This window comes from Scyliorhinus torazame, chromosome 2 (assembly GCF_047496885.1).
Source record: "Scyliorhinus torazame isolate Kashiwa2021f chromosome 2, sScyTor2.1, whole genome shotgun sequence".
NCBI classification, from domain to species: Eukaryota; Metazoa; Chordata; class Chondrichthyes; order Carcharhiniformes; family Scyliorhinidae; genus Scyliorhinus; species Scyliorhinus torazame.
The window spans coordinates 195,996,416-196,015,672 of record NC_092708.1 but is presented as its reverse complement, the minus strand read 5'-3'; the positions used below and the strand labels follow the sequence as shown (position 1 = coordinate 196,015,672).

At 47.4% G+C, this 19,257-nt stretch overlaps 1 protein-coding gene across 1 annotated transcript in view; it reads right to left on the bottom strand.

The window, feature by feature from the left end:
* Positions 1-19,257, bottom strand: part of LOC140394916 (thrombospondin-type laminin G domain and EAR repeat-containing protein-like) — a 254,744-nt gene that overhangs the window by 90,870 nt on the left and 144,617 nt on the right. Inside the window, exons 3-5 of the mRNA XM_072482103.1 lie at positions 18,120-18,358; positions 13,384-13,474; positions 1,758-1,914 (exon numbers count right to left, since the gene is read on the bottom strand). Of these exons, the coding sequence (XP_072338204.1) occupies positions 1,758-1,914; positions 13,384-13,474; positions 18,120-18,358 (487 nt within the window). The remainder of the gene's footprint in view (positions 1-1,757; positions 1,915-13,383; positions 13,475-18,119; positions 18,359-19,257) is intronic.

Here is a 19,257-nt window from a genome sequence, read left to right as displayed (position 1 = left end):
AATTCCCTCCTTAAATGTCTCACCTCTCTTTTCTCCTCCAAGGCATCCTTAAAACCCACCTCTTTAACCAAATTTCAGCTGTCTGTCCCAATATCTCATTGACTGAATCCATGTCACAATTTTGTCCAATAATGTTCCAGTGAAGGGCCTTTTGGCATTTTGCTTTGTTAAAGCTGCTATATAGATGCAGGTTGTTGTTGTCGTTGTTGCTGATTAGCAAGTCTACTGTTGATGGACACATGTGACCACGCCCACACAGAATCTACTGTTGCTGAACATTGTTTAGCAATAGCTACTGGTGCGAGTGTAGTACAAGGGTTTAGCACACAAAGGGTTAATATGGGACTGAATATTGTACCACCCACTCAGTGATGTAAGAGAGCACATGACCCGCACCCAGGCTCAGTCTCGTGTTGGACAGAGACATGTGCACCAGCCAGCATGGAGAGAGATGCTAACTTGTACCCTTTACTGTGTGGCACACTACTGTGGTGATGTAGAGTGGTGGCACGGTAGCACAATGGTTAGCACTGTTGCTTCACAGCACCTGAGTCCCAGGTTCGATTCCCGGCTTGGGTCACTGTCTTTGCGGAGTCTGCACATTCTCCCCGTGTCTGTGTGAGTTTCCTCCGGGTGCTCCGGTTTCCTCCCCCAAGTCCCGAAAGACGTGCTGTTAGGTGAATTGGACATTCTGAATGCTCCCTCTTTGTACCCGAACAAGTGCCGGAATGTGGCAACTAGGGGCTTTTCACAGTAACTTCATTGCAGTGTTAAGGTAAGCCTACTTGTGACAATAAAGATTATTATTATATTTGTAAATATTCTGAGTCAATAAGGAAGTACAGTTTTTTTTGTTTTTAAATTTAGAGTACCCAATTATTTTCTTTTCCAATTAAGGGGCAATTTAGTGTGGCCAATCCACCTAATCTGCACATCTTTGGGTTGTGGGTGTGAAACCCACACAGTCACGGGGAGAAGGTGCAAATTCCGCACGGACAGTGACCCAGGGCCGGTATTCGAACCAGGGTCCTCAGCGCTGTATGCAGCAGTGCTAACCACTGTGCCACGTGCCGCCCTCTTTCAGTTAACCTATGTTAACCTAAGACTTCTTCAGGCCGACTAATTGTAACCAACACTCAACAACAGAGTGTGTGGACAGAGTCACTGATGCTCTTTTCCAATGTTGACCTCAGGAGTACAACCCTAAAAGGTGGCAAGTGTATATCAAAACACACTCAATGAGAATCAGAGAGTTGGATTATCAGGGGCTGGTTTAGCACACTGGGCTAAATCGCTGGCTTTGAAAGCAGACCAAGGCAGGCCAGCAGCACGGTTCAATTCCCGTACCAACCTCCCTGAACAGGTGCTGGAATGTGGCGACTAGGGGCTTTTCACAGTAACTTCATTTGAAGCCTACTTGTGACAATAAGCGATTTTCATTTTCATTCCAGCCCTCACTGCCCCCCTCTGTGGATCTTCTGGTCCTGCCAAAGTCTATGGCATTTTGCATGTTTCGCCCATCTCATCACTGGGGAACCCGCCGGGGGAATGGTGGAGCGGGGTGGAGGGGGGGGAGTCATCAGTTGGACTGGAAGATTCCGCGGCGGGAAGAACAGGAAAATTCCACCCACAGTCTTTAGGAGGGGAGAAAAAGCAAGTAAAAGAATTTTACACGGTATTACATTTTTAATAAAACCATACTCATCTCCCTCCTCAGACACGAGGAAGCTGAGATTAATCTGCTGCCTCTTTCTTACCATATGGATGTTTCACGATGTCAGTCTCAGATGGTTTTAGCGGGAGCTCAGTCAACAGCTTTGGGATCGAGAGTGCGGCTAATCTGGGTTTGGGATTTGGGCAGATTCTTCGAGCAGCGTCAGATCCCGGTAACAGCACCAGCTGTCTCAGTAGCCCCTGCGGCACAACATACGGAGCAGTTTTAGATTCTTCATTTTGTCTGTCCCTTCGCCTTGTCCGAGTACCTCATCCTCCTTCCCCCCTACACTGCAGGTTCTCCCTTCCTCGTTGACTTTCCCGAAACGTTCATTTTTCATTTCTTTCTTGGGCTTTGTGTGTCAGTGGCTAGGCCAGCACATTTTGCCCAAACCTAATTACCCTTGAGAAGTTGGTGGTGAGCTGCCTGCTTAAGTGGTGTAAGTACATTCACAGGGCAGTTAGGGAGAAAATTCCAGGAGTTTGATCTAGTAACAGTGAAGGAATGGGGATACATTTCCAACTCAGTGGTGATTGACTGAGAGGGAAACTTCCAGGTGGTGGTGTTCCCATGTACCTGCTGCCCTTGTCCTAGATGGCAGTGATCACAGGTTTGGAAGGTGGTGTCAAAGGAATCTTGGTGAGTTGCTGCAGTGCTTCTTGTAAATGGTACAAACGGCTGCTACTAATAATAATAATCTTTATTATTGTCACAAGTCGGCTTACATTAACACTGCAATGAAGTTACTGTGAAAATCCTCTAGTCGCCACACTCCGGCGCCTGTTCAGGTACACTGAGGGAGAATTCAGAATGGCCAATTCACCTAACAAGCACGTCTTGTGCATCGGTGTAGAGGAAGTGAGTGTTTAACATGTAGGCTGCTTTGTGCTGAATGGTGTTGAATGGCTTGAGTGTTGGTGGAGCTGCACTCATCCAGGCAAGTGGAGAATATTGCGTCACACTCCTGCCTCGTGTCTTGTAGATTATGGACAGATTTTAGGGAGTCAGGGGGCGCAATTTACCAGCCTCATCCCGCCAGAATCGGGATGCGGCCTGTAGATCCCAGGAGAGGCCTTTTCCCGGATTCCCAATGATCATTACGCTCTGTGAGATGTCCCAATCTGCATCCCGCCCACAATGGTGTGTTTAAAAGCTTACTTAACTTTGCCGATACCAAATTGAACTGGTTCTCGGGACCTACCAGCCTCACCGAGGAGACCCCAGCCAGGCGCCGTTTAGCACTGCTCCCCACAAATGAGGGCCAGGTAGAATGGCACTTTGGGGGGTCTTCTAGGTGATTGGAGGCCCCTAAGTGGTTGAAATCTGGGGAGGGTGGTGCCCTGGAATTGCAGATGCCACCTCGGCACTGCCAGCTTAACCGTGCCACCTGGGCACCCTGTCAGTGCCACCCAGGTGAATGACCCCTCTAATTCTTCCCAGAATGGACAATGTTTTTTTTTCTCGTTAGACCGCACCCGGGAAGTGGGTTATTCTGTAGAATACCTAGACTCTCTCCTGCTCTGACCCACCCCCTGTTGTCATTTTTTGAACTCTCGCCACCCTAGGAGTATCGAGCAGTGTTGTTTAATGTTCGATACTAACCAACTGTTACCGAGAGATGAATGCTTTGGCATTTCAATCCTATTTAAAGAAGGGTTGGAAATTCCCTCCAAAAAAGAGAAAACTGATAGCTGACCTAACAGAGATCTTTCAAATTATGAGGGGAAAGCTGTGGAGAAGATGTTTCCACTTATCAAAAGTCAAAAACTAGGGGCCATAAATAGAAGATGGCCACTAATTAGTAAGTAAAGTCGCCATAGTCCCAGATGACCACAGGCTGGTTTCCCATTTGAGGGGGAGAGCTGATTGGTGGTGATTTACCCGGAGGGTCACCACAGCTCAGGAGAGGGGCGAGGTTGAGAAGACGGCGTCTTCATGACTAATCTCAGCCGGTACAGTCCACTAATTAACCCAAGTATGAATTCAAGAGAAATGTCCTTACCAGAAGTGTGGTGGGAATGTGGAACTTGCTACCACATAGATTAGTTGGAGCAGACATCCTGGCTGTATTTAAGGGTGAACTAGGTAAGTATAAGAGGGAGAAAGGAGTGAAACAATATACTGATAGGGTAAGTAGGGTTAGAAGGGGCTTGTGTAAGGGAGCATAAATACAGGCATGGATCAGTTATTTCATGACTGTAAATTCTATGTTCACCTGTTTTTGCTTCAATCACCATGTGTAGGATTTAAAGAAGCAGACTGCCCACCCCAGCCTACCTGAATGTGCTCAAAGGAATGAAAATTGGGCAAGTTCTATAAAGGAGAACCTTCCAGATCATTAGTCACATGACAAAGATGAAGATTTGCCCCTTTAAGTGTTCACTATAGTTCACAGGAGTGAGAAAACGTTGATATTTTTTCCAGCGTACTTACCACTGCAAGGACAGTACACAAACCAGCATTTAGTGTTTAATACTCCCAGTTCATCAGTAGTCCAACCCCCGAACCTTACATATTCACCTCTTCCAACACAGTGCACCAGGGTTGTCCAGTGTGTACCCTCGATATGATGCACTGCAAAAACTCGCCAAGGTTCCTTCAACAGCACCTTCCAACCCGAAACCTCCACACCTAGAAGGACAAGGGCAGCAGATACATGGGAACCCCACTGCCTGCAAGTTCCTCTCCAAACACTCACCATCCTGACTTGGAAATATATTGCTGTCCCTTCATTGTCGCTGGGTCAAAATACTGGAAACTCCCTCCCTAACAGCACAGTGGGTGCACCTACGCCACATGGACTGCAGCGGTTCAAGAAAGTAACTCACCACCACATTGTCAAGGGCAATTAGAGATGGGCAATAAATGCCGGCTTAGCCAGTGAGACCCCTCATTCTGAAAATGTTTTTAAAAATCTGCTGCCAAACAGCAGACACAGATTGGCACCAACAAGTCTGGTGTGACATTGGCAAGACTTCTGATTAGCGAAACTTCTTGAGAGCGCTGGCGTCACAGAAAGGAAGAAGAAGCAGGTTCAACTAGAATCATAGAATCATAGAAGTTTACAGCATGGAAACAGGCCCTTCGGCCCAACCAGTCCATGCCGCCCAGTTTTTATCATTAAGCTAGTCCCAGTTGCCCGCACTTGGCCCATAACCCTCTATACCCATCTTACCCATGTAACTATCTAAATGCTTTTTAAAAGACACAATTGTACCCGCCTCTACTACTACCTCTGGCAGCACATTCCAGACACTCACTACCCTCTGAGTGAAGAAATTGCCCCTCTGGGCCCTTCTGAATCTCTCCCCTCTCACCTTAAACCTATGCCCTCTAGTTTTAGACTCCCCTACCTTTGGGAAAAGATGTTGACTATCTACCTTATCTATGCCCCTCATTATTTTATAGACCTCTATAAGATCACCCCTAAGCCTCCTACGCTCCAGGGAAAAAAGTCCCAGTCTATCCAGCCTCTCCTTATAACTCAAACCATCAAGTCCCGGTAACATCCTAGTAAATCTTTTCTGGACTCTTTCTAGTTTAATAATATCCTTTCTATAATAGGGTGACCAGAACTGCACACAGTATTCCAAGTGTGGCCGTACCAATGTCTTGTACAACTTCAACAAGACGTCCCAACTCCTGTATTCAATGTTCTGACCAATGAAACCAAGCATGCCGAATGCCTTCTTCACCACCCTGTCCACCTGCGACTCCACCTTCAAGGAGCTATGAACCTGTACTCCTAGATCTCTTTGTTCTATAACTCTCCCCAACGCCATACCATTAACTGAGTAGGTCCTGGCCTGATTTGATCTGCCAAAATGCATCACCTCACATTTATCTAAATTAAACACCATCTGCCATTCGTCGGCCCACTGGCCTAATTGATCAAGATCCCGTTGCAATCCTAGATAACCTTCTTCACTATCCACTGTGCCACCAATCTTGGTGTCATCTGCAAACTTACTAACCATGCCTCCTAAATTCTCATCCAAATCATTAATATAAATCACAAATAACAGTGGACCCAGCACTGATCCCTGAGGCACACCACTGGTCACAGGCCTCCAGTTTGAAAAACAACCCTCTACAACCACCCTCTGTCTTCTGTCGTCCAGCCAATTTTGAATCCAATTGGCAACCTCACCCTGGATCCCGTGAGCTTGAACCTTCTGCAACAACCTACCATGCGGTACCTTGTCAAAGGCTTTGCTAAAGTCCATGTAGACAACGTCTACTGCACTGCCCTCATCTACCTTCTTGGTCACCCCCTCAAAAAACTCAATCAAATTTGTGAGACATGATTTTCCACGCACAAAGCCATGCTGACTGCCCCGAATCAGTCTTTGCCTCTCTAAATGCTTGTAGATCCTGTCTCTCAGAATACCTTCTAGCAACTTACCTACTACAGACGTGAGGCTCACCGGTCTGTAGTTCCCAGGCTTTTCCCTGCTGCCCTTCTTAAACAAGGGCACAACATTCGCTACTCTCCAATCTTCAGGCACCTCACCTGTGGCTGCCGATGATTCAAAGATCTCTGTTAGGGGACCCGCAATTTCCTCCCTAGCCTCCCACAACATCCTGGGATACATTTTATCAGGTCCCGGGGATTTATCTACCTTGATGCGCTTTAAGACTTCCAGCACCTCCTCCTCTGTAATATGCATACTTCTCAAGACATCACTATTTATTTCCCTTAGTTTCCTAACATCCATGCCTTTCTCCACCGTGAATACCGATGAGAAATATTCATTCAGGATCTCACCCAACTCTTGTGGCTCTGCACATAGATGTCCTTGTTGATCCTTAATAGGCCCTACTCTGTCCCTAGTTACTCTTTTTCCCTTTATGTATCTGTAGAAGCTCTTTGGATTCTCCTTTGCATTATTTGCCAAAGCAATTTCATGTCCCCTTTTTGCCCTCCTGATTCCCCTCTTAACTCTATTTCGACAATCTCTATACTCTTTACGGGATCTACTTGATCCCAGTTGTTTATGTACGTCATATGCCTCCTTCTTCTTTTTGACCAGAGTCTCAATATCTCGAGTCATCCAGTGTTCCCTACTTCTACCAGCCTTGCCCTTCACTCTAAAGGGAATGTGCTTACCCTGAACCCTGGTTAACACATTTTTAAAAGCCTCCCATTTACCAGCCGTCCCTTTGCCTGCCAACAGTCTCCCCCAATCTACCTCTGAAAGTTCCTGTCTGATACCATCAAAATTGGCCTTGCCCCAATTAAGAATTTTAACTCTTGGGCCAGACCAATCATTCTCCATAGCTATCTTAAAACTAATGGAGTTATGGTCACTTGTCCCAAAGTGATCCCTCACTAACACTTCTGTCACTTGCCCTTCCTTATTTCGCAAGACGAGGTCAAGTTTTGCCCCCTCTCTAGTCGGTCCATCCACATACTGAATGAGAAATTCCTCCTGAATACACTCAACAGATTTCCCTCCATCCAAGCCCCTAATGCTATGGCTGTCCCAGTCAATGTTGGGAAAGTTAAAGTCCCCTACTATTACCACCCTATTTTTCTTGCAGCTATCTGTAATCTCCTGACATATTTGCTCCCCAATTTCCCGCTGGCTATTTGGGGGCCTGTAGTACAGTCCTATCAAGGTGATCTCTCCCTTCTTATTTTTCAGTTCCACCCATATAGACTCAGTGGGCGAACCCTCGGATATATTCCCTCTAAGTACTGCCGTGGTGTTCTCCCTAATCAAAAACGCCACTCCCCCTCCTCTCTTACTTCCTGTTCTATCCTTTCTATAGCATCTGTACCCTGGAACATTGAGCTGCCAGTACTGCCCCTCCCTTAGCCATGTTTCAGTCATAGCTATAATATCCCAGTCCCATGTGCCCATCCATGCCCTGAGTTCATCCGCTTTGCCCGTCAGGCCCCTTGCATTGAAATAAATGCAGTTTAATGTAGACTTTCCTTGCTCTCTGCCCTGCTTTCTCTGGTCATGCTTTACACACTCTCCCTTCCTGCCTTTTGTTTCCGTCCCCACTGACTTCCTACATCGGTTCCCATCCCCCTGCCACATTAGTTTAAACCCTCCCCAACTGCACTAGCAAACACACCCCCGAGAACATTGGTTCCGGTCCCACTCAGATGCAGACCGTCCGATTTGTACAGGTCCCACCTCCCCCAGAACCGGTCCCAATGTCCCAGGAATTTGAAATCCTCCCTCTTGCACCATCTCTCAAGCCACGTATTCATCCTAGTTATCCTGTCATTCCTACTCTGACTATCACGTGGCACTGGTAGCAATTCTGAGATTACTACATTTGAGGTCCTATTTTTTAGTTTAACTCCTAACTCCCTAAATTCAGCTTGTAGGACGTCATCCCGTTTTTTACCTATATCGTTGGTGCCTATATGCACCACAACAGCTGGCTGTTCACCCTCTCCCTCCAGAATGCCCTGCAGCCGCTCCGAGACATCAATGACCCTTGCACCAGGGAGGCAACACACCAACCTGGATTCTCGTTTGTGTCCGCAGAAACGCCTGTCTATTCCCCTTACAATTGAATCCCCTATCACTATAGCTCTGCCACTCTTTTTCCCGCCCTTCTGTGCAGCAGAGCCAGCCACGGTGCCATGAACCTGGCTGCTGCCGCCTTCCCCTGGTGAGCCATTCCCCCAACAGTTTCCAAAACGGTAAATCTGTTTTGGAGGGAGATGACCGCAGGGGATCCCTGCACTGCCTTCCTACTCTTCCTCTGTCTGTTGGTCACCCATTCACTATCTGCCTCAGTAATTTTAATCTGCGGTGTGACTAACTCACTGAATGTGCTATCCACAACTTCCTCAGCATCGCGGATGCTCCAAAGTGAGTCCATCCGCAGCTCCAGAGCTGTCAAGCGGTCTAACAGGAGCTGCAGTTGGACACACCTCTTGCAGATGAAGGAGTCAGGGACACCAGAAGGGTCCCTGAATTGCCACATCTCACAAGAGGAGCATGACACGGGTCTGAGCTCTCCTGCCATGACTTAAACCTGAAGTTAAATTTGAACTACACTACACAGCTAAGAGAAAGTCAAAGAGAGAAAAGATAAAAAAATCACTTACCAGTCACAAGCCAATCACTTACCTGCTGGCTGTGATGTAATTGCTCCCGAGACTCCCTCACAGGTCTGCTTCTCTGCACCTCCTTGAGATGAGCACCGAATTCCCTTAACCAGTTAATTAATTTACTTAATCAATTGGTTTTTTTGGGGGGGAAACTCAACCCCAAACACCAAACTCCAAAAAAACACAGCCCTCACTCCCCTCTTACCCGAACTCAGCCGTACCCAAACTCAGATACATTCTGTTTGCTTCCAGCACTCCGCTTCTAAAGGCACTTCAGCCACACCTTTTGTATCCAATTGAATTCAATTCAATTCAATTCAATTCCCACCTCGATTCAAATTCCCAAACTCACTCTTTGCTGTGTCTCACTCCTGGCTCTGTCTTCTCTCTGGCTCACTGGGAGAACTCACTGGGAGTGAGTTTACAAGTGGCTCTTTTTAAACTGTCCTGAATTGACTCCCCTCCCCCACCTGCTTTTAGATCAAAGTAGATTTAAGTGACTGACACTTAACTGCCAACCAGTTATGTGAGTGGGTGGGGCAGCCCTTGTTAACGTACACTGCACAATACTAGCTTAATGTAAACTCCTGAAACTCCTGGGCTTTGCTGAAACATCCACAAAAAACCTCTTCAGATGAGGTTTTTCATTTGGGATTCTGGGTATCACTGAGAATTATGTTCACAGGGAGCATTTGTTTGGAAGATATGGTTTAATTTTAAAAGTATCCAATTTTCTTTGTCAAAGCTGGCACGTTTCCTTTAACACAGGAAGTGCGTGGGATCTCCTTCAACCCACAGTTCATTGAGAGCAAGATGCTGAAACAGGGCTGATGTGGGAACTGGATGGGATAGACTGGCATAGCAGAACATATCTTGTGAGGTCAGGATTAGGGTGACATGGTGGCACAGTGGTTAGCACTGCTGCCTCACAGCTCCAGGGTCCCAGGTTCAATTCCGGCCTCAGGTGACTGTCTGTGTGGAGTTTGCATGTTCTTCCCGTATCTGTGTGAGTTTCCTCCGGGTGCTCCATTTTCCTCCCACAGTCCAAAGATGTGCAGGTTAGGTGGATTGGCCATGATAAATTGCCCCTTTGTGTCCAAAAGGTTAGGTGGGGTTACTGGGTTACGGGTATAGGGTAGAGGCATGGGCTTAAGTAGGGTGCTCTTTCTAAGGGCTGATGCAGACTCGAATGGCTTCCTTCTGCACTGTAAATGCTATGATATCTATGAAGATTAGGGTTGTTGTTTCAGAGCTGAACGAGTCAGATTCTGTGTCTGATCCTGGGCAGGATCTTCCCTTTGCGCATTCGCGACTCCTCAGATAATGAAGCAAGGTCTGGATAATATCCAGGCTGGGGCTGACAAGTGACAAATTACATTTGCGCCACACAAGTGTCAGGCAATGACCATCTCCTGCAGGAGAGGATCTAACCATTGTCCATTGACATTCAATGGCATCACCATCACTGAATCCCCCACAATCAAAATCCTGGGGTTACCATTGATCAGAAACTGAACTGGACTAGCCACATTAATACTGTGGCTACCAGGGCAAGTCAAAGGCTGGGAATTCTATGGCGTGTAACTCACCTCCTGACCCCCCCAAAGTCAGTCCACCATCTACAAGGCACAAGTCAGGAGTGTAATGGAATACTCACCACTTGCCTGGATGAGTGCAGCTCCAACGACACTCAAGACACTCAACACGATCCAGGACAAAGCAGCCCGCTTGATTGATACCCCTTCCACAAACATTCAAACCCTCCACCACCGACGAACAGTGGCGGCCGTGTGTACCATCTATAAGATGCATTGCAGAAACTCACCAAGGTTCCTTCCACAGCACCTTCCAAACCCACGACCACTACCAGCTAGGACAAGAGCAGCAGATACTGGGAACCCCACCACCTGGAGGTTCTCCTCCAAGTCACTCACCATCCTGACTTGGAAAAATACCCCGTTCCTTCACTGTCCCTGGGCAAATCTCGGAACTCCCTCCCTAACAGCACTGTGGGTCTACCTGCACCTCATGGAGAGTGGCGGTTCAAGAAGGCAATTCACCACAACCTTCTGAAGGGCAACTAGGGATGGGTAATAAATTGTGGCCAAACCAGTGATGCCAAATCACGTAAATGAATAGAAAATAAAAAAACTGGAACAGTGGCAGGTTCCCTATCCAACTAAGGGTGGCGGGAAAGCTCACAAAGCTGAAACCTTTCAACTTGCACTTCAACATGGCGATGCCATCTCACTAACCTCTTTGTAACTTTGCAGAAAAAGTGTTGCTTGCAGTCAGGCCACCATTTTGGCAGAGGAATGGGGTGGTTGGAGTCTCTCTAGTGGACTGCTCTGTAGCTGCCTTTCCCCCAGGCAGGCAAGGATGGCCTCTCGGCCTGGAGCGCTGGCCTGCCACCAGATAACTGTCTCCAGGGAGTTAAACTGCCCTCTGCTGGTGCAGGAAAATGAAGGCCACCCTGAAAATTCAGCCCCACATGTTGGCACACAGAACAACAGTCAAACATAGAATCATAAAATCAGAGAATCCCTACAGTGCAGAAGGAGACCATTTGGCCCATCTGGTCTGCACCGGCCCTCTGAGAGAGCACCCTACGTAGGCCTACTCCCCGCCCTATCCCCATAACCCCACCTGACATGCACATCTTTGGACACTAAGGAACAATTTAACGTGACCAATCCACCTAACCTGCACATCTTTGGACATTAAGGGACACGTTAGCGTGACCAATCCACCTAACCTGCACATTTTGGGACACTAAGGGACAAGTTAGCGTGACCAATCCACCTAACCTGCACATTTTGGGACACTAAGGGACGGTTTAGCGTGGCCAATCCACCTAACGTGCACATCTTTGGAGTGTGGGAGGAAACTGGAGCGCCAGGAGGAAATCCACGCAGAACATGCAAGCTCCACACAGCCAGTTACCCAAGGCTGGCATTGAACCCGTGTCCCTGGCTCTGGGAGGCAGCAGTGCAATTTCTTGCCATGGTGTTACCTCAATAGCTCAAAACAAAAAACCTGGATAATCACAACTTTAAGCAATTTATGATCACGGTTAATAATATATCGAACACTTGGAAATCAGCAATTTTAAACAAGCACAGATTGTGTAAAATTGTAGGCTGCAATTTTTGAGGCCTTGCCCAAGGCTGGGATCTTTCAGCCCTGCCAACAGTCAATGGAATTTTGACTGGCTTAATGCATCCCCGCGGTGGCAGGGGGTCCTGAATGATGGGGCCGGAAAATCCTGGCCCCTGTGCAGGAGGGATCTGCAGCATGGTAGCACAGTGGTGAGCACAGTTGCTTCACAGCACCAGGGTCCCAGGTTCAATTCCCAGCTTGAGTCACTGTCTGTGCGGAGTCTGCATGTTTCCCCTTCTCTGCGTGGGTTTCCTCCTGGTGCTCCGGTTTCTTCCCACAGTCCAAAGATGTGCAGGTTAGGTGGATTTGCCCTTAGTGTCAAATAGGTTGGGTGGGGTTACTGGGTTCCGGGGGTTGGGCGGAGGTGTGGGCTTAGGAGGAGTGCACTTTCCGAGAGCCGGTGCAGACTCGATGGGCCAAATGGCCTCCTTCTGCACTGTAAGTTCTATGATCTACTCTATGATCACTGTCCCTATCTGTCTCCTGGAATATGACTCTTTGAGAGGGGGCTAAAGTCTGTTAACCAGCTCACAGTCAGACTGAAAAATAGAAAGAGTTGGAAACATACACCAGTCAACATCTGGTTGAGAGGGTTGTTAAGAAGGCGTACGGTGTGTTAGCTTTTATTGTTAGAGGGATTGAGTTTTGGAGCCATGAGGTCATGTTGCAGCTGTACAAAACTCTGGTGCGGCCGCATTTGGAGTATTGCGTGCAATTCTGGTCGCCGCATTATAGGAAGGATGTGGAAGCATTGGAAAGGGTGCAGAGGAGATTTACCAGAATGTTGCCTGGTATGGAGGGAAGATCTTATGAGGAAAGGCTGAGGGACTTGAGGCTGTTTTCGTTAGAGAGAAGGTTAAGAGGTGACTTAATTGAGGCATACCAGATGATTAGAGGATTGGATAGGGTGGACAGTGAGAGTCTTTTACCTCGGATGGTGATGTCTAGCACGAGGGGGCATACCTTTAAATTGAGGGGAAATAGTTTTAAGACAGATGTCAGAGATAGGTTCTTTACTCAGAGAGTAGTAAGGGCGTGGAATGCGCTGCCTGCAACAGTAGTGGACTCGCCAACACTAAGGGCATTCAAATGGTCATTGGATAGACATATGGACGATAAGGGAATAGTGTAGATGGGCTTTAGAGTGGTTTCACAGGTTGGCGCAACATTGAGGGCTGAAGGGCCTGTATTGCGCTGTAATGTTCTATGTTCTATCTGTAAAGAATAAAGACAACTATTCTCCCCCAGGTGCAATCCTTGAATGGAGATGAAATTATACACCCAAAACACAACTTTCTTCTCTTTTCTCTGCATCATCACAGTCTCTGTTTTTATTTGTGATTTCCCAAATTTCTCTTTTACTGCTTATTTGTCAGAAAGGTTTTGTTCACTTTGAGCTTGAATTGTACATTTGTCCCCAGACACCTACTGTAAACAGTCCCTTCCGTCTCCTCCTGCTCCCGATGTGGAATTCTGATCTCGCAGTGTTTAAATGCTCAGGGAATGGGATGTCCAGAAACCTGAAGAAAACATGTTCAATTTTAGACACAGGTAAAACTTCGTAATGTCTCAGAGGAAGAGAGAGAGAGAGGAGAGACAAAGGTAAACGTATGTTCAACAAAGAGAGAGAGAGCAAAATGGAGCAACATTCCAGAGAGCTACTGTTTGCTCAGTTAGATCACCGATTTGAAGCATGAACGCACATTGAATTCAATTCGTACATGTTGCTTGAGAAAGATGTTTGGGACCCATTTGCAACATAAAAGTCACAGAGGTTCTGCAGCTCTCTAACTCAGACAGTACCATGGTATTGCTCAGGCGATGTTGAATACAATGGCTAGGCCTTGCCGTTAGAATAGATGACAGTCACCTGCCAACTGTACAGGGAGCTTGATGGTGCCAGTGAATCCGTTATTCAGCCAAACTTAACATTCAAGGGGCGGAGTTCTCTGGCCGCGTCGGCCTGGCGACCGGAGAATCCCGCCCGAGGTCAGTGGAATTCTCCATTGTACACGGTTCGCCCGTGGCATTCTTGCGGCGGGCAGGCGGGAATCCAGCCCGAGGATTCATTGCAAGTGAGATGTTGGGCGCGATTTAACGGGATATTTCTCGCGCCTGCAGCGCCATGAACAAATCCACTGTCTTTTTACTTTGTTTTTACAGTTTTTTCTCCAACTAAGGGGCATTAACGTGGCCAATCCACCTACCCCGAACATCTTTGGGTTATGGGGTGAGACCAACGCAGACACGGGGAAAATGTACAAACTCCACACGGACAGTGACCCAGGCTGGGATCGAGCCCTGGTCCTCGGTGCCGTGAGGCAGCAGTGCTAACCACTGCACTACTATGTCGCCTCACGAATCCGCGGTTTTATTCGGCCTCAGTTGGGAACGCCCTGCCGAGGCCACTCTTACCTCCTTTCGAGCTCAGCTCATCAGTGCAGGAAGATGACTCGTACCTCGGGGTGGCATCACCGCGGCCTCTGGACACCCCTCCCACACTGCCCCAGGTTACCTCTTAGGGAGTCCTCGAGCCCCCCTTGCCCCACCTCTTATGCAGGGCACCCCCAGGCATGATCCCTGGCTTGGGAAACCTGGCACCCAGGCATCTTGGCACTGCCAGCCTGGTTCTACCCCAGCCAGATTGGCAGTGCACTTGAAGGTCTGGCAATGCAACCCAGGCATCCTGGCATTACCAGGGTGGCACTGCCAGGGTGCCTGAATACCAGCAGGAGTGCCAGGGCACTACTCTTCCCAGAGCCTGACCACCCACGGCCTCCAATAGTCTGGGAGATGCCCCCCAGATGCTGTTACGCCTGATCCACATTTGTGTGGAAACCAGTGCTAAATGGTGCCATGGCGATCTTCTAAGCAAGACTATTAGTTCTCAGGTCTTGGAGAAACCAGTGGAGACATATTTAAATTAGTCTAATGGCTTACTTAAATGTGTTAATCTGGATGTCGACCAGCGAGGGCAAGATCCAGGTCGCGACGACTCGCGAGACCGCGTTAGATCTCGCAAGGTGTTCCGAGTGTCGCTAATCTCGTGAGGGACCTCTCATGAAACTTAACTGTCTCATCGCATCACTGAGTTGGACGCAATGAGGCCATTAGATCGTGGCCATCATTTTATGTCAGCTTGACTTCAACGACTGGGAATCACAGAATCACAGAATTGTTACAGCTCAGAAGGAGTCCATTCGGCCCATCGTTTCTGCACCGCCTCTCCAAACCAGCATCTTGACTTAGTGCCATTCCGCTGTCTTTTCCCCGTACTCCTGCACATTGTTTCCATTCAAATAATCATCTAATGCCCTCTTGAATTCCTCGATTGAACCTGCCTCCACCACACTTCCAGACAGTGCACTCCAGACCCAACCACTTACTGTGTGAAAAGGTTTTTTCTCACATCACATTTGCTTCTTTTGCAAATCCCCTTAAACCCGTGTCCTCTCATTCTCGATTTTTTACAAGCGGGAACAGATTTTCCCTGTCTACTCTATCCAGCCCATTCATGATTTTGGATTTGGATTTGTTTATTGTCACGTGTACCAAGGTACAGTGAAAACCATTGTTCTGCATACAGTCCAAACAGATCATTCCATACATGAAAAAAAACACAGGGCAAACATAAATACACAATGTAAATACATCGACACAGGCATCAGGTGAAGCATACAGGATAGCCGTACTACTCAGGAGAGAAGATGTTTGAAGAGATCAGATCCATTCTTCTCTCCAAGAAAGGGGAGCCTCACTAATTTGATCAAGTTTTTCGAGCAAGTGACAAAGATGATAGATGAGGGAAAGGCAGTAGATGTTGTATACGTGGACTTCAGTAAAGCCTTTGACGAGGTACCTCATGGTGAAGTCACATGGGATGAGAGGAGAGCTGGCAAGTTGGATACAGAACTGGCTTGGGCACAGAAGACAGAGGGCAGCAGTAGCAGGGTGCTTTCCTGAATGGAAGGCTGTGACTAGCGGTGTTCCACAGGGATCAGCTCTGGGACCTTTTTTGTTTGTGGTGTATATAAATGAATTGGAAGAAAATGTAGCTGGTCTGATTACTAAGTTCGCAGGTGACACAAAAATTTGTGGAGTTGCGGATAGTGAAGAGGATTGTCAGAGGATGCAGCAGGATATAAACTGGTTGGAGTCTTGGGTGGAGAAATGGCAGATGGAGGATGGAGTTTAATCCAGACAAGTGTGAGGTAATGCACTTTGGAAGATCCAAGGCATGTAGGAATTACACAATAAATGGTCAAACTCTTGCGAGTACTGACAGGCAGAGAAATCTGGGCATTTATGTCCACCGATCACTCAGGCGCCGGAATATGGCGACTAGGGGCTTTTCACAGTAACTTCATTGAAGCCTACTTGTGACAATAAGCGATTATTATTATTATTATTAATGGCAACGAATGTGGATAAGGTGGTCAAGAAGGCAGATAGCATACTGGCCTTCATCGGTCGGGGCATTGAATCTAAAAATTGGCAAGTTATGTTGCAGTTGCACAGGACCTTAGTTAGACCTCATTTGGAATATTGTGTACAATTCTGGTCACCGCACCACCGGAAGTATGTGGATGATTTGGAGAGGGTACAGAAGCGGTTTACTGGGATGTTGCCTGATATGGAGGGCATTAGCTATGAGGAGAAGTTAGATAAACTCGGTCTGTTCTCACTGCAACAACGGAGGTTGAGAGGTGACCTGATAGAGGTCTACAAGATTCTGAGTGGCATGGACAGAGTGGATAGTCAAATGCTCTTTCCTAGGGTAGGAGAGTCAAGTATTAGAGGACGTAGGTTTAAAGTGCCTGGGAAAAGTTTAGAACAGAAGTGCGAGGCAAGTTTTTTTACACAGAGGGTGGTAAATATATGGAACAATAGCGGCACTTAAGGGGCATCGAGACAAATATGAATCGGGTGGGTATGGAAGATACGGACTCCATAAGCGCATACAGTTTTAGTTTAGGCAGGTACCATAGTTGGCGCAGGCTTGGAGGTCCGAAGAGCCTGTTCCTTGCTTTATTGTTCTTTGTTCTTTGAAGAGTCTAAACATGACTGAAGCACTTGGCACCCAAATCTCCACACTGAAGCACAGAGATCTGAAGAACGATACCTTCAGTTGCCACAGAAAAGCAGCATTGGCAGGGAATCATGACCCATGGTGCTCCCACTGCAACCGACAATGCCTTGTTCAAACAAAACAATATTCCCACCTGAAGACTCACAACAGATGAGCAGTAGATCTGAATAACGTTCTATAAGCAAGCGAATAGGGGCCTAATGTGCAACATGTCCTCATATAATAAAGCACAGAAGGAGGTCTCTGGGTCCACTGTACCAGGCCTTTGAAAGAACTATCCATTCATTTCCTCTACCTTGCTCCTTTCCGATAGCCCTGGACTGCTTTCCCCAATTTAAGCATTTGTCCAATCCCCTTCTGAAAACTATGATTGAATCTGCTTCCATTACCCTTTCGAACTGTGCATCCTAAAGCCCAATAACTTGCCATGTAAAGAAATAGCTCACTTCCTATCCAGTTTGCCAATTGCCTTAAATCTGTGTCCTCTAGTTATCAATCCACCTGCCAATTCCTCCTTATGCCCTCTAAAACCTTTCATGGTTTTAAATAAACCTGCCCTTATCCTTCTCTGCTTTAAGGGGAATAATCCCAGCTTCTTTAGTTTAATTAATTTAACTAATAGAATCCATAGAATCCCTACAGTGCAGATGGAGGCCATTCGGCCCATCGAGCCTGCACGGACCCGCCAAAAGAGCACTCTACCTAGACCCACTTCCCCACCCTATCCCGTAACCCCATCTAACCTGCATATCTTTGAACATTAAGGGCCAATTTAGCATAGCCAATCAAACATCATTGGACTGTGGGAGGAAACTGGAGCACCTGAAGGAAACCCAGGCAGACACAGGGAGAAAGTGCAGACTCCACACAGTCACCCAAGGCCCGAATTGAAGCCCAATCCCTGGTGCTGTGAAGTAGCAGTGCTAACCACTGTGCCACGATCCTTAAAAAAAAAATTGACCCTGATTCTTCCACTTGGCAGGGGATCGACGGACGTCCCGATGAACCCTTATGCCAGGTCGGACCACTCACTCTACTGCGCAAGGCGGGGAGGGGAGGGCTTCAGAATTACTCACATGTCTATAGGGGGGCAGCAGTCCACGGTGAGAGAAACAATGTCGGTTGTCACAGCTAGCACCAAGGTGTGCCAGTGTCGATCGGCTAGGTAGAGATCACGGAACGTGACCCGCTTCCTGTGGCTGTAGGGGTGTTCACCGGGGGAAAACTCAAAGTGGAGCTTGTCGGACGAGACCCTCAGCCCCAGCAGCAGGTGGTTTGAGTTTTCTTGCAGCAAAGTGAAGATGTACTCATTTTTCTGCAAAGCAAACGGAATTAACTTGATGAGAAGGGAAAATTTCCAATGTAGCCTTTACTGATAGATCAATCCAATCGACCGACTGACTTTCCCACTACTGTGCCATCTGTGGCTCAGAGATCAGCACTCTTGCTCTGAGTTTGAAGCTCACGGGGTCAAGTCCCACTCCAAAGTGCATTGAGGTCACAGAGCAGGCCATTCAGCCCAAAGAATCCGTCCTTGCATACATGCTCCACATGAGTTTTCCGTACCGTATTCATCTAACCCCATCAACATATTTCTCTATTCCGTTTACCCTCGTGTTTGACTCACTTCCCTGTTATAGGGACGTGCACATTCTCACCACTCTCAGAGAAGTTTATCTTGAATTCCCTGTAGGGGGTTTTAGTGACTATCGTATATTTATGGGATCTTGTGGTACAGTAGGTAGCTACCCTACTTCTGAGCCAACAGATCTGGTTCGAGTCCCACCGCAGGACTTGATGGCCAAGGAAGGTGAATTTATAACGCAGTCAAGCAGATTGAGTGTCAACCTACAAATCCTTCCAAACACACCAATGGCTGACAGTAAGACCGGGAGACAATCCTAGTCAACCCTGCTTGATGTGGAGAGGTGCCCCTCAAGCTATAAGCTCCTGTGACAGGCTAGCGACGTGTTCCAGGAATTACAAGTTATGGAAACAAACAAATGTCTGCCCAGACCCACTAGGTGTTGATTTTCACAGTAACTTCATTGCAGTGTTAATGTAAGCCTACTTGTGGCAATAAAGATTATTATTATTAAGAGAATTGTAATCTTACATTTATGACCCCTAATTTTGTGCTCCCTCACAAGCAGGGGCATCCTAACATAGACTGGGACTGCTATAGTGTTAAGGGCTTAGGTGGGGTGGAATTTG